Genomic DNA, 25,875 nt, shown 5'->3' on the forward strand with positions numbered 1-25,875 from the left:
GGAACATCCTTCCTATTATGGTGTTCTAAAAAAAGCAAGCAAAATGTGTTTGTTGCCGTTGTGTTTGACAGGCTGCATATCACCATTCCAATGGCAGCTAATGGAAGAGCTTTTTACATCATGTTAAATTAGCTTAGCAGGCGCTCTTATCCAGGAGACATTACACAGCTCACATTCCATACATCATCCACTCACACACCTGGCATAAAGCACTGATCCATCTATCTCTTCTTTCCTCCCTCTTTCTTATCTTTCTTATCTTTCTTATCTTTCTTACCCTCCCCTTTAGCTTTTCCCTTCCCTTTCTCCCCTTTCATCTTTCCTTTCCCTTTGTCTCCTTTCCCCTTCTCTTTACCTACCTCTCCTCTCCCTCCTTCTCTCCCCTGTATCATCGTGTCTCTCTCTCCTGTCTGTAACTGAGCGCTGTGGACTCTCTGTGTCAGGGTGAAGTGGTCATCAACAGGGCTGATCGGGCCGGTCATTGGCCGAGGAGAGCTCGGTCTGGAGTGGGTTTGACTGGCTTTGGCTCGGTTGGGGGACGTGGGTCCAGACCGGGTCTGTCTTGGTTTGGCTCGGCTGGGGGATGTGGGTCTGGACCGAGCCTGTCTGGAAGGGGACGAGTCGATGGACACCTGGTTCAGAGACACAGATCTGGGAGGGCCTGGATTCAGGGAGGACTGAACAGGGGATACAGGTATCTGGAGGCTTTGGGGGAAAGAACATCTTTGGTCATCCATCCTGGAGACCTGGAATGGACAGAAGAGAGAGAAGAATGTCACCTTCTGCTGCATACCTGACATCACATGCACTGCACTGCTCCATCTGCACTGGACTGCAGTCTATCTGTGTTCAGGTGAAGCCTACATGCAATTAACAGCAGATAATATATAAAGAAGTGCAATCCATTTGTAGTGTGGTCTAACCAGTCTGAGCAGCAGAGACCTGCAAAGTTCCACAGTCTACTGGTTTACAGTCTACCTGTGGTGTGAGGGACCTACCTGCACTCTGGACAGCATGTTACACAGCTGGTCTGCTTCCTTTCCAGCTGCAGACTCTCCATCCTGATCGCTGCCAGAGGCTACCTGTAACCCTGGCAATGAGTTGAATGTCACTCGTTGGTCGTCAAGGCGATGGCTCTGAGTGTTGGCCAAGAGATTGAATAATTGATCCATGTCTCCACCTGAGGAGAGAATGGTAACAAGAAAGGAAAGAGGAAAATGAATTCATAACTGTATGAATGCTGATCACAAATACACTTGCATGATTTTTATTGTGTTTGGGGGTGCTGACCTGTGTTAGTGGTATGTGTGTGTTTGGGGGTGCTGACCTGTGTTAGTGGTATGTGTGTGTTTGGGGGTGCTGACCTGTGTTAGTGGTATGTGTGTGTTTGGGGGTGCTGACCTGTGTTAGTGGTATCTGTGTGTTTGGGGGTGCAGGGCGTCTTCTTTTTGGGGTCCAAAACGCAGCGCTGCTCCTCCATGTGGCCCCTCTGCACGTGGCTCAGAAGGGAGAAGAAATCCTCCTGCTCCCCTCCCCCTGGGGCCGCCCCTTCCTGGACACCAACATCAGATGGTCAACATCCACGAGTCACAGCTCAGACCAACACAGGGAAAGCCAATTAGCACTGAAATTACAGGGAATAGCTAATGAGCTGAGAAGCTCCTTATGAATACAGAGCACATAAAGGCAGTGGCAGAGTGTTGCGGAGCTGAGGTATCAGTGCACTGCATGACCTGTGCAGCGTTCTGGTCACCTGTACACACCTGAGCAGCGTGGCTGTTCCTCTGGAGTCCCTCTCTGTCTGGGGCCCGGTTGGGGGAGGCTGATCTCGGCGAGGCCCGGTTGGGGGAGGCAGATCTGGAGTTAGTCTTACTGGTGGGGGCAGGAGACCCGGGTGTCAGGTGGATTTTGGGTGCTGGGCATCGCTGCTCATCCATTCTAGAGCCCTGGGAGAAAAAAGAGAACCGTTCCTAAATTAACTGTTTCATTGCAAGGACTGCAGTCTACCTGTACTCTACCTGTACTCTACCTCTACTCTACCTGTAATCTACCTCTACTCTACCTGTACTCTACCTGCAGTCTACCTGTACTCTACCTGTAGTCTACCTCTACTCTACCTGTACTCTACCTCTACTCTACCTGTAGTCTACCTCTACTCTACCTGTACTCTACCTGCAGTCTACCTGTACTCTACCTGTACTCTACCTCTACTCTACCTGTAGTCTACCTGCCCTGCCCTGCTGTCCATATGGTCTCATTGACTGCATATCTGTACCTAAGCACTATATTGCTGTTTTAAAATCTAACCTGTCTGTCCTAAACACCCCTCTCTTGTAAAGTGCAGGTTCCCAGTGCTTTCACTTGGGCTGTATGCATAGAATTGATCTCAATTTCCCCACTCTAACACCACTCAGTTACATTATGCAGGTGACGAACTACAGTCTACAGTACTGTTCTACTGTACTGTCCTACGGTCCACCTGCACTGAGCTTCAGATCACCTGTATGGTTCTAAAGTCAGTCTGTTATAAAGAACAGTCTACCTGTGCAGTCTGACAGTACCTGTGGTGTGAGGGACCTACCTGCACTCTGGACAGCATGTTACACAGCTGGTCTGCTTCCTTTCCAGCTGCAGACTCTCCATCCTGATCGCTGCCAGAGGCTACCTGTAACCCTGGCAATGAGTTGAATGTCACTCGTTGGTCGTCAAGGCGATGGCTCTGAGTGTTGGCCAAGAGATTGAATAATTGATCCATGTCTCCACCTGAGGAGAGAATGGTAACGAGAAAGGAAAGAGGAAAATGAATTCATAACTGTATGAATGCTGATCACAAATACACTTGCATGATTTTTATTGTGTTTGGGGGTGCTGACCTGTGTTAGTGGTATGTGTGTGTTTGGGGGTGCTGACCTGTGTTAGTGGTATGTGTGTGTTTGGGGGTGCTGACCTGTGTTAGTGGTATCTGTGTGTTTGGGGGTGCTGACCTGTGTTAGTGGTATGTGTGTGTTTGGGGGTGCTGACCTGTGTTAGTGGTCTCTGTGTGTTTGGGGGTGCTGACCTGTGTTAGTGGTATCTGTGTGTTTGAGGGTGCTGACCTGTGTTAGTGGTATCTGTGTGTTTGGGGGTGCTGACCTGCGTTAGTGGTATGTGTGTGTTTGGGGGTGCTGACCTGTGTTAGTGGTATGTGTGTGTTTGGGGGTGCTGACCTGTGTTAGTGGTATCTGTGTGTTTGAGGGTGCTGACCTGTGTTAGTGGTATCTGTGTGTTTGGGGGTGCTGACCTGTGTTAGTGGTATCTGTGTGTTTGGGGGTGCTGACCTGTGTTAGTGGTATCTGTGTGTTTGGGGGTGCTGACCTGTGTTAGTGGTATGTGTGTGTTTGGGGGTGCTGACCTGTGTTAGTGGTATGTGTGTGTTTGGGGGTGCTGACCTGTGTTAGTGGTCTCTGTGTGTTTGGGGGTGCTGACCTGTGTTAGTGGTATCTGTGTGTTTGAGGGTGCTGACCTGTGTTAGTGGTATCTGTGTGTTTGGGGGTGCTGACCTGCGTTAGTGGTATGTGTGTGTTTGGGGGTGCTGACCTGTGTTAGTGGTATGTGTGTGTTTGGGGGTGCTGACCTGTGTTAGTGGTATCTGTGTGTTTGAGGGTGCTGACCTGTGTTAGTGGTATCTGTGTGTTTGGGGGTGCTGACCTGTGTTAGTGGTATCTGTGTGTTTGAGGGTGCTGACCTGTGTTAGTGGTATCTGTGTGTTTGGGGGTGCTGACCTGTGTTAGTGGTATCTGTGTGTTTGAGGGTGCTGACCTGTGTTAGTGGTATCTGTGTGTTTGGGGGTGCTGACCTGTGTTAGTGGTATGTGTGTGTTTGGGGGTGCTGACCTGCGTTAGTGGTATCTGTGTGTTTGGGGGTGCTGACCTGTGTTAGTGGTATGTGTGTGTTTGGGGGTGCTGACCTGTGTTAGTGGTATCTGTGTGTTTGGGGGTGCAGGGCGTCTTCTTTTTGGGGTCCAAAACGCAGCGCTGCTCCTCCATGTGGCCCCTCTGCACGTGGCTCAGAAGGGAGAAGAAATCCTCCTGCTCCCCTCCCCCTGGGGCCGCCCCTTCCTGGACACCAACATCAGATGGTCAACATCCACGAGTCACAGCTCAGACCAACACAGGGAAAGCCAATTAGCACTGAAATTACAGGGAATAGCTAATGAGCTGAGAAGCTCCTTATGAATACAGAGCACATAAAGGCAGTGGCAGAGTGTTGCGGAGCTGAGGTATCAGTGCACTGCATGACCTGTGCAGCGTTCTGGTCACCTGTACACACCTGAGCAGCGTGGCTGTTCCTCTGGAGTCCCTCTCTGTCTGGGGCCCGGTTGGGGGAGGCTGATCTCGGTGAGGCCCGGTTGGGGGAGGCAGATCTGGAGTTAGTCTTACTGGTGGGGGCAGGAGACCCGGGTGTCAGGTGGATTTTGGGTGCCGGGCATCGCTGCTCATCCATTCTAGAGCCCTGGGAGAGAAAAGAGAACCGTTCCTAAATTAACTGTTTCATTGCAAGGACTGCAGTCTACCTGTACTCTACCTGTACTCTACCTGCAGTCTACCTGTACTCTACCTGTAGTCTACCTGTACTCTACCTCTACTCTACCTGTAGTCTACCTGTACTCTACCTCTACTCTACCTGCAGTCTACCTGTACTCTACCTCTACTCAACCTGTAGTCTACCTCTACTCTACCTGTACTCTACCTGCAGTCTACCTGTACTCTACCTGTAGTCTACCTCTACTCTACCTGTAGTCTACCTGCCCTGCCCTGCTGTCCATATGGTCTCATTGACTGCATATCTGTACCTAAGCACTATATTGCTGTTTTAAAATCTAACCTGTCTGTCCTAAACACCCCTCTCTTGTAAAGTGCAGGTTCCCAGTGCTTTCACTTGGGCTGTATGCATAGAATTGATCTCAATTTCCCCACTCTAACACCACTCAGTTACATTATGCAGGTGACGAACTACAGTCTACAGTACTGTTCTACTGTACTGTCCTACAGTCCACCTGCACTGAGCTTCAGATCACCTGTATGGTTCTAAAGTCAGTCTGTTATAAAGAACAGTCTACCTGTGCAGTCTAACAGTACCTGTGGTGTGAGGGACCTACCTGCACTCTGGACAGCATGTTACACAGCTGGTCTGCTTCCTTTCCAGCTGCAGACTCTCCATCCTGATCGCTGCCAGAGGCTACCTGTAACCCTGGCAATGAGTTGAATGTCACTCGTTGGTCGTCAAGGCGATGGCTCTGAGTGTTGGCCAAGAGATTGAATAATTGATCCATGTCTCCACCTGAGGAGAGAATGGTAACGAGAAAGGAAAGAGGAAAATGAATTCATAACTGTATGAATGCTGATCACAAATACACTTGCATGATTTTTATTGTGTTTGGGGGTGCTGACCTGTGTTAGTGGTATGTGTGTGTTTGGGGGTGCTGACCTGTGTTAGTGGTATGTGTGTGTTTGGGGGTGCTGACCTGTGTTAGTGGTCTCTGTGTGTTTGGGGGTGCTGACCTGTGTTAGTGGTATCTGTGTGTTTGAGGGTGCTGACCTGTGTTAGTGGTATCTGTGTGTTTGGGGGTGCTGACCTGCGTTAGTGGTATGTGTGTGTTTGGGGGTGCTGACCTGTGTTAGTGGTATGTGTGTGTTTGGGGGTGCTGACCTGTGTTAGTGGTATCTGTGTGTTTGAGGGTGCTGACCTGTGTTAGTGGTATGTGTGTGTTTGGGGGTGCTGACCTGTGTTAGTGGTATGTGTGTGTTTGGGGGTGCTGACCTGTGTTAGTGGTATCTGTGTGTTTGGGGGTGCTGACCTGTGTTAGTGGTATCTGTGTGTTTGGGGGTGCTGACCTGTGTTAGTGGTCTCTGTGTGTTTGGGGGTGCTGACCTGTGTTAGTGGTATCTGTGTGTTTGAGGGTGCTGACCTGTGTTAGTGGTATCTGTGTGTTTGGGGGTGCTGACCTGTGTTAGTGGTATCTGTGTGTTTGGGGGTGCTGACCTGTGTTAGTGGTATGTGTGTGTTTGGGGGTGCTGACCTGTGTTAGTGGTCTCTGTGTGTTTGGGGGTGCTGACCTGTGTTAGTGGTATCTGTGTGTTTGAGGGTGCTGACCTGTGTTAGTGGTATCTGTGTGTTTGGGGGTGCTGACCTGTGTTAGTGGTATGTGTGTGTTTGGGGGTGCTGACCTGTGTTAGTGGTATGTGTGTGTTTGAGGGTGCTGACCTGTGTTAGTGGTATCTGTGTGTTTGGGGGTGCTGACCTGCGTTAGTGGTATCTGTGTGTTTGGGGGTGCTGACCTGTGTTAGTGGTATGTGTGTGTTTGGGGGTGCTGACCTGTGTTAGTGGTATGTGTGTGTTTGGGGGTGCTGACCTGTGTTAGTGGTATGTGTGTGTTTGGGGGTGCTGACCTGTGTTAGTGGTATCTGTGTGTTTGGGGGTGCTGACCTGTGTTAGTGGTATGTGTGTGTTTGGGGGTGCTGACCTGTGTTAGTGGTATGTGTGTGTTTGGGGGTGCTGACCTGTGTTAGTGGTATGTGTGTGTTTGGGGGTGCTGACCTGTGTTAGTGGTATCTGTGTGTTTGGGGGTGCTGACCTGTGTTAGTGGTATCTGTGTGTTTGGGGGTGCAGGGCGTCTTCTTTTTGGGGTCCAAAACGCAGCGCTGCTCCTCCATGTGGCCCCTCTGCACGTGGCTCAGAAGGGAGAAGAAATCCTCCTGCTCCCCTCCCCCTGGGGCCGCCCCTTCCTGGACACCAACATCAGATGGTCAACATCCACGAGTCACAGCTCAGACCAACACAGGGAAAGCCAATTAGCACTGAAATTACAGGGAATAGCTAATGAGCTGAGAAGCTCCTTATGAATACAGAGCACATAAAGGCAGTGGCAGAGTGTTGCGGAGCTGAGGTATCAGTGCACTGCATGACCTGTGCAGCGTTCTGGTCACCTGTACACACCTGAGCAGCGTGGCTGTTCCTCTGGAGTCCCTCTCTGTCTGGGGCCCGGTTGGGGGAGGCTGATCTCGGTGAGGCCCGGTTGGGGGAGGCAGATCTGGAGTTAGTCTTACTGGTGGGGGCAGGAGACCCGGGTGTCAGGTGGATTTTGGGTGCCGGGCATCGCTGCTCATCCATTCTAGAGCCCTGGGAGAGAAAAGAGAACCGTTCCTAAATTAACTGTTTCATTGCAAGGACTGCAGTCTACCTGTACTCTACCTGTACTCTACCTGCAGTCTACCTGTACTCTACCTGTAGTCTACCTGTACTCTACCTCTACTCTACCTGTAGTCTACCTGTAGTCTACCTGTACTCTACCTCTACTCTACCTGTAGTCTACCTGCCCTGCCCTGCTGTCCATATGGTCTCATTGACTGCATATCTGTACCTAAGCACTATATTGCTGTTTTAAAATCTAACCTGTCTGTCCTAAACACCCCTCTCTTGTAAAGTGCAGGTTCCCAGTGCTTTCACTTGGGCCGTATGCATAGAATTGATCTCAATTTCCCCACTCTAACACCACTCAGTTACATTATGCAGGTGACGAACTACAGTCTACAGTACTGTTCTACTGTACTGTCCTACGGTCCACCTGCACTGAGCTTCAGATCACCTGTATGGTTCTAAAGTCAGTCTGTTATAAAGAACAGTCTACCTGTGCAGTCTGACAGTACCTGTGGTGTGAGGGACCTACCTGCACTCTGGACAGCATGTTACACAGCTGGTCTGCTTCCTTTCCAGTTGCAGACTCTCCATCCTGATCGCTGCCAGAGGCTACCTGTAACCTTGGCAATGAGTTGATTGTCACTCGTTGGTCGTCAAGGCGATGGCTCTGAGTGTTGGCCAAGAGATTGAATAATTGATCCATGTCTCCACCTGAGGAGAGAATGGTAACGAGAAAGGAAAGAGGAAAATGAATTCATAACTGTATGAATGCTGATCATAAATACACTCGCATGATTTTTATTGTGCTTGGGGGTGCTGACCTGTGTTAGTGGTCTCTGTGTGTTTGGGGGTGCTGACCTGTGTTAGTGGTATGTGTGTGTTTGGGGGTGCTGACCTGTGTTAGTGGTATGTGTGTGTTTGGGGTGCTGACCTGTGTTAGTGGTATCTGTGTGTTTGGAGGTGCTGACCTGTGTTAGTGGTATGTGTGTGTTTGGGGGTGCTGACCTGCGTTAGTGGTATGTGTGTGTTTGGGGGTGCTGACCTGTGTTAGTGGTATGTGTGTGTTTGGGGGTGCTGACCTGCGTTAGTGGTATGTGTGTGTTTGGGGGTGCTGACCTGTGTTAGTGGTATCTGTGTGTTTGGGGGTGCTGACCTGTGTTAGTGGTATCTGTGTGTTTGGGGGTACAGGGCGTCTTCTTTTTGGGGTCCAAAACACAGCGCTGCTCCTCCATGTGGCCCCTCTGCACCTGGCTCAGCAGGGAAAAGAAATTCTCTTCCTCCTCAGTTCCCTGCTGGACAAGAAGCCCCAGCAATCAGCCAATAAGAGATCAGCCAATCATGCAACAGTTTATTAGCATTGGGTGGGTTTTTATTAGCTAATTTGACAGCCACTCAAACAAGCTTTCCCCTTAATCATTTATTCAGTAGCAAGACGCTGGCAGTATGCCGCCGGAGGGGGTGGGGGGATCTCGTAACCACAGGCTGCTGCTTTATTTCCCCGCTGGGGCACTGCTGTACCCTTGCGCAAGGTACTAAACTAAATTGAAAATATGGATAAACTGTAAGTTGTGTAAGACTAACTTCTACTGCTAAATGACCATAACGTAGAGTAATAACCTTTACAGAGCTTTCATCAACTACTCCCCCAAATTATTCAAGATCAACCAATCAGGGCACTTTTTCAGCGACTTTGGCGCACTCTGTATTAGCGTTTTGAGACATTGCAAACGTTTTACTCATTAGCAAGGAGTGCACCCAAAACTTTTTGCAGTGTCGGAGCACTTCGGGGGTTGTTTTCTTTCGTGTCGGGATCGTCCTGAGATGTTGAAGGTTACTTTCTGTGGTTGCTGCCGGTGGCGAGAGGTTATCTGAGCCGTGGTTTGAAATCGAGTCTCCTCTAAAGTGGAATAAAGTCTAAGGGCCGTCGGCTGCGCTAAACGCAGTGACCGTGTATATTCATAAGTCTGACGTTGAGTAGTATCGCAGACGAGAGCCCTCTGTCATGAATAAAACGTTCAACGTGATTTTTAATGTATAATGAATCCACGATCTTCAATTAGCAATCGTTTGTGGAGATTTAAAACTTTATCTATGCTAATTTTTACTAAAAAATGTTTGCAGTGTATTCATCAGAAAAGATTTGCTTTGACACATCGAGTCTGATGAGTCCTAACATTACATTCGGTTAAATAACGGTACAGCAGGAAAGACTGGTCAGATGTACTGCACACCCTATACCAATATCTAACCAAAAGTCAGAATTTGGTTTGTGGACGCATTAAATAGGCTAGTTCCAGATGTTGTTATATCCGATTATCAAGGGAAATAGATGATATAGCCTGTTCTGTCTTTGGAATATTTAGTTCCCCGTGTTTTAAGCGATATAAATATTTATCCGATTAACTTCTGATCGCTGTGGGCTATCTAAAGAAATGTACCCCGAACACGCTATCAGCAGCGAAACTTCCATGCCATATTCTTGTTGCAGTTTCCTGAAGTCAATAAATAATAGGTTGTTTTGTTCCTGATTTGGTAAATCAGTTGTTTGTCCGCATGTGACCCGTCAATGCGATTAATCATAATATACAGCCATTATAATTGTAAGTTTTGTCTACAAGGACTAGAGTCTTATAGAAGCGTCTGAACCGTGTGGGCAATGTTTTGACAAGGCACATTTTGTTATTAGACAACAAAATCCTATTTTTTAATGCTGTCGCCCTGGAATAAAATGATTTAAATAGTGGCTTTAGAGCACGTTTCCCTTTTTCCTTGATTGCTGCATCTTCCCACAAGGCGACCAGGGCTAGAAGCCGTTAGAAATATTTTCCCAACATATCTAACTTCGGGAAGCCGAACTTTGGGTACCGAACTTTTTTGGTCAGTTAAATGAGGATAAAACTCAACATTTTGAGACAAACTGTTCAATCAAACTAACCTCAACAGCACGGGCAACAGCTTACAGGGAGTTTGACAGGGAGAAGGAGACAGGCGTACATACCGGGGCGATGTCGTCGGTTCCGTTCTGCGCCGTTGACTCCACAGACGTCATTGTTCGAACGCGTCGCACCGGCGCTGCTTGCGGTCCGCGGTGTGCGGGTCACGCCGGATTCGCGGTGTGCGGGTCACGCCGGACTCGCCTGCCTGCAGCGGTGTGCGGGTCACGCCGGACTCGCGGTGTGCGGATCACGCCGGACTCGCCTGCCTGCAGCGGTGTGTGGGTCACTCCGGATTCGCGGTGTGCGGGTCACGCCGGACTCGCCTGCCTGCAGCGGTGTGCGGATCACGCCGGACTCGCCTGCCTGCAGCGGTGTGCGGGTCACGCCGGATTCGCGGTGTGCGGGTCACGCCGGATTCGCGGTGTGCGGGTCACGCCGGACTCGCCTGCCTGCAGCGGTGTGTGGGTCACTCCGGACTCGCCTGCCTGCAGCGGTGTGCGGGTCACGCCGGACTCGCCTGCCTGCAGCGGTGTGCGGGTCACTCCGGACTCGCGGTGTGCGGGTCACTCCGGACTCGCCTGCCTGCAGCGGTGTGCGGGTCACGCCGGACTCGCCTGCCTGCAGCGGTGTGCGGGTCACGCCGGACTCGCCTGCCTGCAGCGGTGTGCGGGTCACGCCGGACTCGCCTGCCTGCAGCGGTGTGCGGGTCACGCCGGACTCGCCTGCCTGCAGCGGTGTGCGGGTCACTCCGGACTCGCCTGCCTGCAGCGGTGTGCGGGTCACGCCGGACTCGCGGTGTGCGGGTCACGCCGGACTCGCGGTGTGCGGGTCACGCCGGACTCGCCTGCCTGCAGCGGACTCGTTCCGTAAATGCGAATAAAGATCGAAGAGTGAAGAGCCACGCTCGCCTGGGCGCCGGGGTAGCATTCGCTCCACGCGCGCAAGTGTCAGACAGCGGGTCGCGAGAGCGCTTTTAAAGGGTCTTAAGCCCCCGATATAAACCCGCATCCACAGAGTGTCCCAGCCGCTGCCCCATCTTAATATTAGTATCGCTAATCCCAGATAAAAAGATAATCCGCTGCTGGGGCGAGGCGTGTTTTTTTAAGTACCATCTTCCTCTGAGCCACATCATTACTGTACTTATCGTCCTCTGGTCCGCCCGCCTCGCGCCATGTGATAGCGGATCTGCAGGGTCAGATGCTCGCGCGCAGGTCGTCACCTTGCTGTCTGTCACCGATCGACCTTCCTGTCAGGGATCGCCGATTAGCCTAAACCCTGACTGAACACTTCATGTGCTTACACTTCAGACTGAACATAGGTGACATGAAACCACGTTCAGTTTTCCAATTGTAATTATGAATTTTAAGTACAATACTCGACTGGTTAACAATCCCCATGCGTGAAAAGTAATTTTCAAATATTTTGTGGACATACATTTATCCCGAAACTTCCTTTACCATAGTGTCATGCATAGGAACTTGGAAATGGAAAGAAATGCTCTAGGTAAGAAATGACTCACACACAGAAGACAAGCATATTGTTTATTTTTGATTGACAACAAAGGAGAAAACAAATCACCCCACAGGGACACACCTTTTTTCTAGGTGAAACATCAATGAATGAAAAGATCAGCAACAAAGGGGGAAAAAAATCAAAGCCTGACCTCATTCAGACTTTCTCATTGTCAAAGGCCAAATCTGATATCTGATTACTAAACAGCTCGATTTTTTTCTGAATATCCTTATGAAAAAGCTGAGCAGGACTGAAGAGAGTACCCCTGAGAGTACCCCCCCCCCCCCCAGCCCACAGTCATGCAGTGCAGGACAGCTGGAGCTCAGGTGAGGAACAGAGGAACCTGCACGGCAACAGCGTCTGCGGAGAGCGGGAGGGCCACCAGCGTCAGGCAGCGGAGGAGAGCACCCACACCAACAGCACACACCCACAACAACATCATAAGGCACTCTGTGGAGTACTCAGATCAGCTTCTTTATAGACATCTGTGTATATAAATTAAATATATTTCAGAACCATTTATCAGTCACAGTATCAATATATACACCACACGGTTCACTCTCCAGGCACTTAAATAAGCAAAAAGAAATAAAATATTGCAAATTCCAATTGGGACAGTTTTCATAATTAAAATAAGAGGTTTTTTTTTTAAAAGACGGTTTAGTTTTCCTCACTCATCCCCTGGGGCCATTTACCAAATCACTGAGAGGCAGAGCCAGAGTAGGCCTGACCAATCAATCACCAGTAACACTCTCCATCACATCTGGCTGCCTCCTCACCCCAAAAACCACCACCGGACCCGAGGGTGACACCCCACAAAGAGGTCACTCTGCATTCAGCCGGCATCCCCAGAGAAGCTAACAGTGTACATGTGGTGAGGATTTCTCCCCTTTGTAATACAGAAACAGATAAACACAAAGTCCTTTCCACAAGGACCATGTTCAGAATGCATAGACAACGGTTTGTAGGGTACAGTGAGGAGATTTCAGTGTGTAGACTACTTGAGGAGATAGCAGTGTAAAGGGGCTGGTCGACGACTCTCTGACTTGGGGTCATGATTTAGGAGTCCTGAGGGGGTTGGTCCAGGGTCTTCAGATCATTCAGGAAGCTGGTGGGTGTGAGGATGTGTGAGGAACCTACAGAGGAGAGGGGTACTGTGAGGAGTTCACGCTTCACACAGAGAGACCTCATACTAAAACGCGTGCAGAGATACAGCTAAACCGCGTTACGCTCCTCCCTCAGCCCGCACTCACCAATGAGAACCTCCCACTTGCTGTCCGTGGCGCGGGTCACCTCATACGCCGCACGCATTTCAGAATGCGCCACTCCTCCAATCACGAAGACGATGAGGCGGGGCCCGCTGCGGGACTCTGCCGATGGCTTGTTTTTGTGCCAGTGTCCAAAGCGTGCACTAGCCGAGAGAGACATGCAGAATTAGGGCTGTGTCTGTGTTCAGGGTCACGGGGTCAGGGCTGTGTCTGTGTTCAGGGTCACGGGGTCAGGGCTGTGTCTGTGTTCAGGGTCACGGGGTCAGGGCTGTGTCTGTGTTCAGGGTGTGGCTGCTCAGTGCTGTACAGCTGTGCTTTCTGGGGTCTCCTGTGGAGCTCAGCGGTTTTGAGAGCGTATTCGGTCCCGGGCGTGACGGGGGCAGAGCGAGCTCAGTTCTGCCAGGGCCCCGCTGCTCTCAGCCACCCTGTGATTCGGCAGCACCTGCAGCTTGCCTGGGTGATGTCAGTGAAGTCTCACCTGTCCAGTGTGAGACAGTGCTTCCGAGAACGCCCCCTGCTATGCCCCTGCACTCCTCTGGTATATATGCAACCCGACATTCCAAACTACGGCTGCACAGAGGGGACAACTGCTCAAGAAAGTACTGCATTTGTATTCGGGGCTGGGAATGTGTTCCGGGTGTGTTCAGGGTCACAGGGTCAGGGCTGTGGGTGTGTTCAGGGTCACAGGGTCAGGGCTGTGGGTGTGTTCAGGGTCACAGGGTCAGGGCTGTGGGTGTGTTCAGGGTCACAGGGTCAGGACTGTGGGTGTGTTCAGGGTCACAGGGTCAGGACTGTGGGTGTGTTCAGGGTCACGGGATCAGGGCTATGGGTGTGTTGCGGGTGTGTACAGGGTCACAGGGTCAGGACTGTGGGTGTGTTCAGGGTCACAGGGTCAGGGCTGTGGGTGTGTTGCGGGTGTGTTCAGGGTCACAGGGTCAGGGCTGTGGGTGTGTTGCGGGTGTGTTCAGGGTCACAGGGTCAGGGCTGTGGGTGTGTTCCGGGTGTGTTCAGGGTCACAGGGTCAGGGCTGTGGGTGTGTTGCGGGTGTGTTCAGGGTCACAGGGTCAGGGCTGTGGGTGTGTTCAGGGTCACAGTGTCAGGGCTGTGGGTGTGTTGCGGGTGTGTTCAGGGTCACAGGGTCAGGGCTGTGGGTGTGTTGCGGGTGTGTTCAGGGTCACAGGGTCAGGGCTGTGGGTGTGTTCAGGGTCACAGGGTCAGGGCTGTGGGTGTGTTGCGGGTGTGTTCAGGGTCACAGGGTCAGGGCTGTGGGTGTGTTGCGGGTGTGTTCAGGGTCACAGGGTCAGGGCTGTGGGTGTGTTGCGGGTGTGTTCAGGGTCACAGGGTCAGGGCTGTGGGTGTGTTCAGGGTCACAGGGTCAGGGCTGTGGGTGTGTTCAGGGTCACAGGGTCAGGGCTGTGGGTGTGTTCAGGGTCACAGGGTCAGGGCTGTGGGTGTGTTCAGGGTCACAGGGTCAGGGCTGTGTGTGTTCAGGGTCACAGGGTCAGGGCTGTGTCTGTGTTCAGGGTCACAGGGTCAGGGCTGTGGGTGTGTTCTGGGTGTGTTCAGGGTCACAGGGTCAGGGCTGTGTCTGTGTTCAGGGTCACAGGGTCAGGGCTGTGTCTGTGTTCAGGGTCACAGGGTCAGGGCTGTGGGTGTGTTCAGGGTCACAGGGTCAGGGCTGTGGGTGTGTTGCGGGTGTGTTCAGGGTCACAGGGTCAGGACTGTGGGTGTGTTGCGGGTGTGTTCAGGGCCACGGGGTCAGGACTGTGGGTGTGTTGGGTGTTCGTGCAGGTTTGGTAGATTCATTAGGAATGAGTGAGTGCAGACGCCGGGAGGATAATGGGAGACTCCCACAGCGGCGCACAGCTGTGCAGAAGATTTAGTGCGTTTTAGAAAAGCATCTCGCAGATGGTGCCAAGCATTACATCAGCACAGAGCGCAGGGACAGATGCCGCCGTGCTGATGGACTCGTTAAGCATCACTAATGACTATTCACAGAAAGCTCAGCACAAGCACTCTCCACAATTTACAATCAAAATGACACATTTGGCGAAAGATGACTGGCTGACCAGTGGAGAGCAAAGGACAGAGCCACAGGTGAGAGGTTCCCAGGTGGGACAACGCTCAGCCCCGCCCCTCACCTGACTGCAGCCTGTGTCGTGCTGACGGGGGCAGGGTCAGAGATGAACGGCCACAGCTTCTTGTCCAGTTTATCCTCTATGGTATTCTAGGAGATGGACAAACAGACAGACAGTCAGATAAACACAGACAGGCAGACAGGCAGATAGACAGACAGAGGCAGACAGACACAGACAGACAGACAGACAGACAGACACAGGCAGGCATACAGACAGACACAGGCAGAGGGCTGCTGACATGCACAGGGCTCATGGCCTCCTTACCTCCATCACTTCTTTGAGGGTGGGGCTCCAGCGGGACAGCTGGTAGGTGCTCTCCGTAACCTTCCTGTCAGGCAGCGTTTTCCCAGCATTCATCCCCTGAAACGCACAGGTAATGCACACAGGTAACACACTCAGGTAACGTACACAGGTAACGTGCGCAGGTAACGTACACAGGTAACGTGCGCAGGTAACGTGCACAGGTAACGTGCACAGGTAACGTGCACAGGTAACGTGCACAGGTAAGCGCGCGCAAGTAAACGCACTGTGCATTTCAACTCTTTTGCTTAAACAGCAATAATCTACTACTAGAATCACTTCATTATCCTTCTCTTGGTAATGTGCCTAGTGCGTTCCCTTCTCCTGTTTCTCTCAGAAACTCCAGAATGGCTTGTATCCAACCAGCTGCCTCTCTTCCTGGCTCAGCATAATAACAACTACAATAAAAATAGTTATAACAGTCATTCCTATAAGTACTGCAGGAGGAAGCAGGTGAGACAGGCGAGTGGGTGGAGCTGTAAGGAGAGACAGGTGAGTGGGTGGAGCTGTAAGGAGAGACAGGTGAGTGGGTGGAGCTGTAAGGTGAAACAGGTGAGTGGGTGGAGCTGTAAGGAGAGACAGGTGAGTGGGTGGAGCTGTAAGGTGAGACAGGTGAGTGGGTGGAGCTGTAAGGAGAGACAGGTGAGTGGGTGGAGCTGTAAGGAGAGACAGGTGAGTGGGTGGAGCTGTAAGGTGAAACAGGTGAGTGGGTGGAGCTGTAAGGAGAGACAGGTGAGTGGGTGGAGCTGTAAGGTGAGACAGGTGAGTGGGTGGAGCTGTAAGGAGAGACAGGTGAGTGGGTGGAGCTGTAAGGAGAGACAGGTGAGTGGGTGGAGCTCTCACCCCAGCGATGATGGGACAGCCCAGGTGCTGCAGGTTAGTGATGATGTTGCTGTCCTGCTGCACGTTGGCGTGCTGGATGAGCTTGGCCAGGTTCTCCTCACCGATCCCTGCATGGAGAGCAGGTACACAGGCAACCTCAGGATGAACCAGCGAGAGCTGACAGCAGTTCTTTCAAAATCACCCACGTGAAAACTAACAGAAAAGCCCCTTATCCGTTATGTGCCTTTTAGCTACATAATTACTCAGTCTCTTTGGATTCCAAAGCTACATCTGTCTGTTCGTTTTTAATGCTCTTTCCCCATTTTGGAGTGGCCAATCTGAGACTAGGCTCCTCTCAGTCTGAAAACCTCTGCAGTCAAACAGGAGCCGAGGCAACACGATGCAGTCATGTGACACGCGCAGCAGAGCGCTGCAGTGGAGCTCATCTCATCCACAGGGTGCCTGAGAGAGGCGAGCAGCCCCTGCTGACGTCCCCACCCCGATCCCCTGCAGCAGGAAGCTGATTGGTTCTGCAATGACAGGCTGCGATCGAAGCAGAGCCGCAGAGCTCAGCTCGCACTGACAGCGCCTTCCTGACTGAGCCACCCAGAAGCCTCAGCACGTCTGCACTACCCAGCTCACCCCAGCAGCTCTGTGCTGACCGCTCATGTTCACATCACGCTGTCTCGTTAGCGCCACCTTAGAGCCACACTGAAGATGCAACCTTCCTGTGGAAAATGTGCAGCCATAACATTTTCCTACCCTTCCCGGATATGAAAACCTACCCTTCTTCTTGTGGAAGATGTAGAGCCGTAATGGAGACCTACCCTTCTTCTTGTGGAAGATGTAGAGCCGTAATGGAGACCTACCCTTCTTCTTGTGGAAGATGTAGAGCAGAATGATGCGGATCTTGTCGTACGGCTGTATGTCAGTGTTGAGCAGCACTGGGACGATGCTCTTCATGGCGTCTTTGATGGGCTCCCCCTCAGCGTCTATCCCTGTGGCCAAATCCTTACCAGGAGACAGGAGCAACCCATCAGCACAACGGCATCCTGCATTGAACTGGTGTGTGTTTGTGTGTGTGTGTGTGTGTGTGTGTGTGAGAGAGTGTGAATGTGTATGTGTGTGTGAGTCTGTGTGTGTATGTGTGTGTTTGTGTGTGTGTGTGTGTATGTGAGAGTTATGACATTGCTCCCAGGACAGGCATATGAATCATACTTATGAAAGCGGTCGGCAGAGGGGGGGGCATGTAATCTGAGCTCTGTGGAGATAATGCACAGCTCCCATACAGCCACACAGCCTCTCCCACCCTGCTCTCTGACCATGATCCAGGGCATTACAGCAGATCAGAGCAGGCCTCCTTCCAGGAAGAGCAAGCTCTTTCCACAGCATTACATCACAGCACACACCAGCACACACTCAGAGCGTCCTGCATGCAGACGTGCTTTACTAAAACCCTCCCCCGTCTCCCCTTCTTTGCACATTGAGTGAGTTTTATAATGAGAATTACATTCGCATCATATGTCTATATCCACTAAAAATCATTTATGCCTTTCTACCCTGATAACTACAAAAGGAGAGACAGCAGAGGGGACGGACCCAGAGGGATCACTGGAAAGACCACATGGCTGATCAGAGAAGCTGTGTCTGTACCGCTTACCTGCTCCACCTCACACAGCTTGTCCAAGGTGAGTTTAAACTTCTTCATGCAGGCGTCAGCCAGGTGCAGGTGGGTGGAGTACTGCAAAACAGCAAATACAAAAGGCACTGCATCTTGGGAAATGCAGTTTATACATGACTGCTTACAAAAGTTCTGCTTAACCCCAGCCCTGGACTGACATGACCCAGCTCTCAAGCACTGACACACTTGGAGCTGCAGCTGTGTTGCATTATGGGGCACAGGTGCCTGGTCAGGAGCAAGGCCTGCAGCACACCAGCACCAGGGCGGAGTAGCCAGGGTTCGAACTTGCATTTGTAAAGTCAGGAGGTGCAAGACAGCGTATCGCTGACAGGGATGTGAGGCAACACAACAAGCGAGAGATGATGAGATCGTCGTCATGTGACCCTGACTGCTAAATGCACCTGTCTCACAGCTCATGTTACTACCAGTGCACCAGCTTCAAAGCTTCCAGTGGAGTTTGAACAGGCTTCTATTAAACGGCATCCTGACCCCAACAGAGGTTTCATTCTGGGGGCATTTCACGTCAGGATCTTCAGTCATTTTACAGAGTTTTTGCTGCTTTTGTCCTGATGATTATGGTGAGGTAAATGAAGGTGTTTCTTTAAGCAAACTGAGCAGATTGAGTTGAACTGGATTTAAATCAGTCTGAAACCCATCCATCTCAGCTACCAAGCTGAGACTCATTCATCTTAGAAACCGAGAGAGGTGACTTTAATAGTCTTAGGAGGACAGAGAGGGGGACTCACCAGGCTCAACTCCTTCTGATACTGCGGCATCTTCTTCAGCATCTGAGAGAGGTCTTTGATATTGGCCTAGAGGAACACAGCACTCTGTCACTGACCTGGGCAATGCACACGCTCACAGTCACTCCTCAGTGTGGATCTAGCTCCTTCACTCACTTACTGCCCTGATCATTGTGGAGTTGATGGCCTTGACTCATTACCCAGGGTGAATACAGCGTACATTTTTACAGGATAGAAACAGTATTAGCGGCCCAGGGAAGGGCCATTACCATCCCCAGTGTCAGGGAGGTGCGAGGTGTGCTTTTACCTTGTCTGTGCACATTCTCTTACTCTCACAGAAGTTCCGCAGCAGTTCCGAAACCTTCCTGCAGCGAGAGAGAGAGAGCGAGAGAGGGAGGGAGAGAGGGAGAGAGAGAGCGAGAGCGAGAGAGAGAGAGAGAGAGAGAGAGCGAGAGAGAGAGAGAGCGCGAGAGAGAGAGCGAGAGAGAGAGCGAGAGAGAGAGCGAGAGAGAGAGCGAGAGAGAGAGCGAGAGAGAGAGAGGGAGGGAGAGAGAGGGAGAGAGTGAGAGAGCGAGAGAGCGAGAGAGCGAGAGAGAGAGAGGGAGGGAGGGAGAGAGAGCGAGAGAGCGAGAGAGAGAGGGAGAGAGAAGGAGAGAGAGAGAGAGAAAGAGAGAGAGAGAGAGAGAGGGAGAGAGCGAGAGAGGGAGAGAGCGAGAGAGGGAGGGAGAGAGGGAGAGAGAGAGCGAGAGAGAACGAGAGAGAGAGAGAGAGAGAGGGAGAGCGAGAGAGAGAGCGAGGGCGAGAGCGAGAGAGAGCTTTCAACGGGAGAGTGAAATATGTACAACTTGATGGACAGACATTCTGCAGAAAGAAGAGACCTTCATCGTACATGTCTGCTCGCTATAACCACACCCCAAGAGGACAACAAAAACATCCACAAGTCAAAATCCCAATCATCTACACTACTGCTGAGTAAAATACACACAAAATACCATATCTGTGACATTAAAACTGCTCCTTCCTCCCTCAAACAGGTGGAGGAAACTTGCAAGTTGCTTTGGATAAAAGCGTCTGCCAAATGAATAAATGTAAATGCAAACCAGAAAACAACAGGTTATGTGGAAGTCAGCTGGCATTGGGTGGGGGGCACAAATGGGGTGGGACTGACTGGGCAGTGGGCAGGACATGGGCGGGGCATACTTGGTGACATCAGCGATGTGCATGTGCCTCAGCTGCACCCAGAGCTCATCATCCTCGTCCAGAAGAACCTCCTTCTCCCGGGAATCCCCAATCCCTGTCGTCTGGTACCTGAGACACGCAGACGCACACACACGCACACACGCGCACACGCATACACACACATGCACACACACACACACATGTACATGTAAACACACACATGCACACGCATCAGTTACATAGCTCAAATATACACACCAGGATCAGTTACCCAGTTCAGACATCCACACACACTCACACACCGATCAAACACATATGAGACACACAAAGTGTGCTGGACTGCTGGGGTATACTGTAAGGTGTAGTAAAGACCTGCAGACTCCAGCCTGCTGGGACAGGTGTGGGCTCACCTGTAGATGTCCTGCTCGATGTCCAGCAGGTCGTACGCCATGGCCTGGAAGGTCAGCTCATGCAGGATGGGAGAGATGGGGTCGTACCCCCGATCCACAATCAACAGCTGGGAGCGCGCCTTGTCCGCACCCTGTCAATCAAACGCACAACCTGCCAATTAAACATACAACCTGATAATCAAATGCACAAAGTGCTAATCAATCACATCTCCTCTCAATCAAATACACCTTCACAGTCAATCAAACACATACATTACCTGTCAGCTGACAGAAACACACGGACACGCCTGTTTGAGCAATCTCCTGTACGAGACCAGAATCTGTCTCTCTCTCATCTCCACCAATGGGAAAAGTGACGTTTGGGAGTGTGTAGCAGTGACGTTTGGGAGTGTGTAGCAGTGACGTTTGGGAGTGTGTAGCAGTGACGTTTGGGAGCGTGTAGCAGTGACGTTTGGGAGCGTGTAGCAGTGACGTTTGGGAGCGTGTAGCAGTGACGTTTGGGAGCGTGTAGCTCTTTAATTCACCTGCTCCTGGCTCTGCACTGACATGTAGGACAGGCACAGAGGAAACAGCCAGAGACAGGAAAAGCACAGCTCTGCAGAGGAATGCAGGAAGAGAGAGGGACTGAGGGAGGGAGAGAAAAATGGATGAATACGTGCCTTCCATTCCACCCGAGTCAGAGGGCGTTTTCAGCACAGAGGCAGAAAGGTAGACTGGAGAAACAGAGTGAAGAAAAAACGGAGGAGAGAGAGAGTGAGAGCACTGTACTGCTCTGATCTATCATTTCCCTGTTCTAGCACTGTTCCCGCCACCATTACAGAGATCCCTGTTCTAGCACTGTTCCCGCCACCATTACAGAGATCCCTGTTCTAGCACTGTCCCCGCCATCATTACAGAGATCCCTGTTCTAGCACTGTTCCCGCCATCATTACAGAGATCCCTGTTCTAGCACTGTTCCCGCCACCATTACAGAGATCCCTGTTCTAGCACTGTTCCCGCCACCATTACAGAGATCCCTGTTCTAGCACTGTCCCCGCCATCATTACAGAGATCCCTGTTCTAGCACTGTTCCCGCCACCATTACAGAGATCCCTGTTCTAGCACTGTTCCCACCATCATTACAGAGATCCCTGTTCTAGCACTGTCCCTGCCATCATTACAGAGATCCCTGTTCATGTTCCCTGGCTGTCATGTGAGTTAGTACACATATACCTTGGTAAACAACAAGTTCTATAAAGCACTTATGAATATAATCTTCAAAAACACTTGTTTTCAAAAAAATTTAAATTACACACAGCAATTCAAAATTGCAAGTGTGTATTATGGCAGCCAGCTGAGCAGTGGAGAGGTCTGTGAGTATTTTAAACAAACACATCCTGTCTCACGTCTGCCGTTTCTCCCCAACGGTAGCGCTGAAGTAACTATGGCAACCACACAGCCGTCTAACGTGACTGTGCGGTGAAAGGCAGGTGGGTTTCTGTGGACACCGCAGCTCAGGAGCACTCTCAGGAGAATCGATGTAAAGGAAAAGAGGTTTGCGTTTGTTGGCAGGATCAACCTTCCAAACCATTTTAAATGAAGCAGACAGGTGAAGGCTTCAGTGCAGCATGCTAGTGACGCTAACAGCTAACACCTGGAGTTACTCCTAACAGCAGCTATAGATTACAGCGCCAGTTCCAGGTTAAGTGTGAATGTTTACACACTTTAATTAAACTTTAACATACCATTAAATAAATGTGTATTCTACATGTAGTGTAGTGCATCACTATAGTACACTTCAGGGCAGTGCAGGGCGCTCTCCTTACCTCCCCCATGCTGGGATTGTCTGCTTTATGAGCGTTCAGTCGGTCCAACACCATTTCAGCCAGAGCAGCATTCTCCTCAGGACCACTGGGAGACAGAGCGGCATGGAGATAGAGGAGAGGGAGAGGGAGAGAGAGAGGAGAGGGAGAGAGAGAGGAGAGGGAGAGGGGGGGAGAGAGAGAGAGGGAGAGAGGGAGGGAGAGAGAGAGAGACCGAGGGAGAGAGAGAGGAGAGGGAGAGAGAGGGGGACAGAGAGAGAGAGAGAGGGAGGGAGAGAGAGAGGGACAGAGAGAGAGAGAGACCGAGGGAGAGAGAGAGGAGAGGGAGAGAGAGGGGGACAGACAGAGAGACAGAGGGAGAGAGAGGGAGAGAGCAAGAGGACAAAAGAGAGAAAGAGACAGAGAAAAGGAGGGGAAGAAAAGAGATTGTTACACCTGCACCAAACACACTGAGCTCTATCCCTTAAAGACTTTGCTGTAGCAGCAGGTTACCGTCGGTAACGGATGGCGGGGTATTCCTTCAGCGTATCGCAGAGTGTGGCGATCTGTTCGGCCAGCGCCTCCATCTTCTGGCTCCTCTCCCCCACCCGCAGCGGGCTGTAGAAGGACTGGAAGGAGCTGCGATTGTCCAGGGAGAACACCTGCCGAACAGGTGAGACACACAGCACACGAACCTCAGCGCCATTCAAAATGACACACAGAGAGGGGGCAGATGGACAGACAGACGCACCTGGGACTCGTAGGGCAGGAAGGCCACGTTGATCTCCTTCAGCGTCTTGATGACCCGAGCAACTCGCGATTTCCCAATTTCACTGAAGAGGCCATCGGGACAAACTGAGCACACACACAAGTGAGAAACAGACAGGGGTGTTTCACTACCGCGGGGGTGATTCACTACCGCGGGGGTGATTCACTACCGCGGGGGTGATTAGGGCAGTGTGTTGTTACCGCAGGGGTGATTAGGGCAGTGTGTTGTTACCGCAGGGGTGATTAGGGCAGCGTGTTGTTACCGCAGGGGTGATTAGGGCAGTGTCTCTTACTGTCAGTGAAGAAGATGTGAGCCGCCTTGTAAGTGAAGGCTGTTTCTTTGAAGTCATTGATGAGAGCCCGGACCGACTGGGGGGGGGGGGGAGAGGGGGAGAGAAAATGGGGGTTAAAACCGTCGCGCTTCCTGCCCACACTGCAGTTTGCAGTCACGGCCGCAGCACTGCAGCACAGCATCTTCAGCACAGCATCTTCAGCACAGCATCTGCAGCACAGCATCTTCAGCATATAAACAGGGTTAATGTCCGAATGCACGGTCAAAAGCGTGGCGGCAGACCCACCTTTTCCACTGGCGAGATGAGATATATGGCTTCCAGGCTGGAGATGGGCTCTCTGCGCTTGTTAATGTCCTCCACAACTACGGCAAAGGAGGCCAGTCAGTTCCTCTCAATGACATCACAAGCCCCCGACCACCAGCAGCCACACAGCACACACCCCCCCCACTCACTGCCTCCCCCGCCCCCCACACACTGCCCCCCCCATACCCCCCCCCCCCCCCCCCCGCCCCCCACGCAAGCCCTCCCCCACACACACCACCCCCCACTCACTTGTCACGCCTTCAGCCATGATGTCAGACATCTTGCAACAGGAGGACAGAATGCGCATGCTCAGGTGATCCACGATCAGAACCTGCCCAGAGACAAAGACTTTTACACCAAACCCAACCAGGGGGAGGGAGATGCAGGCAGCGAGAGACACATGGGGGCTGTACCTTCCATTCTCCATCCTTCTTCACACTCTTGATCACTCCATTCAGGATCTCTGAGGAGGAGAACACTGATTAGACCTCCTTCATCTCTGCCACATTCTGCATCGCATATCACCACTACTCAATGTACTACCCCTAACCCTAACCGCTAACCCTAACCCAATGCCCTGTCAGCTCTATCAGCCCTCTCACCTCCCTACATCCACTCAGAGTCTTCAGGATCCATCTCATCACTCCACGGTTGACTGTCTCTTAATAACTCAAATTTTTCACATACATGTGAGATTATTATTCTTACACATTTCCAGGACTCTTATAAGGTGCCTTTTGCAAGAGGCCAACACTTCCCAGTCAGTCTCAGATTGGGTGTTTTTCTGTTGTTGTTGTTTTTTTAACCCTATAAATATTGGTCTGAAAAGAGTATAATGACTGCTGTTTCAATCCCATGAGCTGATTTCAGTATTAGTTTGCATTCCTGATCTGGTACCTCTGGGTTCAAACATTGCCGCATCGTAAAACTTTCTAGCGGATACTGTTTAGTACTACAGTCTCCCCAAAAGCGCGTCTGAGCCGCTGAAAGAACCGTCTCACACGCTGAAGTGACGGCCAAGAGCAAGTCACAGTTTCCAACACTGGCCTTTTCTGTAAAATAAATTCGGTTTATAGAAACATGCATGATTCACTATGAGAGACAGTCATGTGACAATCGCACGACATGGTTCTCCTCACAGCCGTAGCGATGTCCTGCTACCTGTGCTCTCATGACCGATCTCTTCACATGGACTCAGACGGATTTAACACGAAAAGTTCACCAGAGCTGTTACCACACACAGGGCGACGCACAGAACAAGATTCGCTTCCTTCCGCAAATAGCATGATTATTTCTTGGCTATTTTTGTCATGTAATGCCTCAGATAACCCAGGAAGTACGCTACAAGGCAGCAGAACTGCGTTAGAAAATAAAGTTTTATTGAGAGAGACATGACTTGATATAGTTCGCGGGTTATCCTAGCTCGGTTATTTATGGAAATACTCCAGTTCAATGAGAGCCAAAAATCGGCTGGGCCAGTCGCGATTTAACTCCTCAAAACGCACAATGTTAGTTATCTTCCTCATATTTGACGTTTTAAGGGGTGCGATACTGTTTGACGTTAGTTAGTCTGCTAGCACGCTAGCTATGTACAACACTCAATAAATTACCCATAACACCTATTTAACTACATTCACAGGGATGTTGGCGATCAACCAGACTTTTGATCTATAAAAGTTTCACTTTAGTTCGCTGATGTTTCCTTATGACTGGATCCGAGTGACGTATCGAGCCAACTCGAGCTGCTGATTTCCCTGCAATATCATGTCTAAATAATCAGCTGCTAGTAAACAAAGTCCAAACTAAATGGTCACTCTGTCCAATAGAAAAAGAAAAAATTTGTTCGTAAATTATTTAGTATTTTACACTTACTCTCTCCAACCACCGCCTTCAAGCCACTGGGTGCCATCTTGCTACTTCCGGGTTGTCGAGTTTCACGGAAACTTTTCAAGCTGCAGAAAATAACACCGCGTCACATCCGGTCACTTTCACCGCTCAGGTGGGGTCTGATGCTTACTGCTGTTGGATATTCCTCTGTGCCCCAAGTCTATAGACTAAGAAGATTTTGAAGATCTAGTCAATTAAATATATTAAATGGTTAAAGCATATTAAACTGATGGTTTGTTATTTTCAGGAACCGCCCGAATGAGGATAGATATTTTGGGTGTGTGTCCAGCACTCCCTATCCCATACACAAAACCTGCCGTCTGCATCTGCATCCCTTTGAGCAGCAGATGCCCCAGCCAGAGACGCCAGCACGGTCCCTGTTTCACACACTGCTGCCTGCTGCCTGTAGGAAAACCTCACAGCTAGGCTAACACACAGGCATGCTAATTCCTGAACTCAGAGCAGCACAGCATTCCCCTCTCCACTCATCCCATACCTGTGGCTTTACGGGACGAGTTCAGGGTGACACATAGAGGTCTCCTGTTTCTGGGAAGGTGGAGCTTTGACTTACTGAACTGGCTTCTCTGCTACTCACTCAATCCTCCATTTGGAAGATTTGGTTTGGATTGATTTGGAAGATTTGGTTTGGATTGATTTGGAAGATTTGGTTTGGATTGA

The 25,875-nt window shown here is 50.9% G+C and overlaps 1 protein-coding gene across 1 annotated transcript; it reads right to left on the bottom strand.

The window, feature by feature from the left end:
* Positions 1-11,906: 11,906 nt before the first annotated feature.
* Positions 11,907-25,232, bottom strand: stxbp2 (syntaxin binding protein 2). The gene is made up of 19 exons (XM_036553108.1): positions 25,183-25,232; positions 23,724-23,773; positions 23,560-23,641; positions 23,293-23,369; positions 23,008-23,083; positions 22,698-22,801; positions 22,460-22,608; positions 21,971-22,055; positions 20,166-20,296; positions 19,777-19,884; positions 18,884-18,941; positions 18,580-18,645; positions 17,813-17,893; positions 17,022-17,163; positions 16,174-16,280; positions 15,295-15,390; positions 15,034-15,119; positions 12,878-13,035; positions 11,907-12,760 (listed from the first exon to the last, which is right to left on the bottom strand). The coding sequence occupies exons 1-19, from the start codon at positions 25,217-25,219 to the stop codon at positions 12,684-12,686; spliced, it is 1,770 nt and encodes a 589-aa protein (XP_036409001.1). The 5' UTR covers positions 25,220-25,232; the 3' UTR covers positions 11,907-12,683.
* Positions 25,233-25,875: the final 643 nt, after the last annotated feature.

This window comes from Megalops cyprinoides, chromosome 19 (genome assembly GCF_013368585.1).
Source record: "Megalops cyprinoides isolate fMegCyp1 chromosome 19, fMegCyp1.pri, whole genome shotgun sequence".
Lineage (NCBI taxonomy): Eukaryota > Metazoa > Chordata > Actinopteri > Elopiformes > Megalopidae > Megalops > Megalops cyprinoides.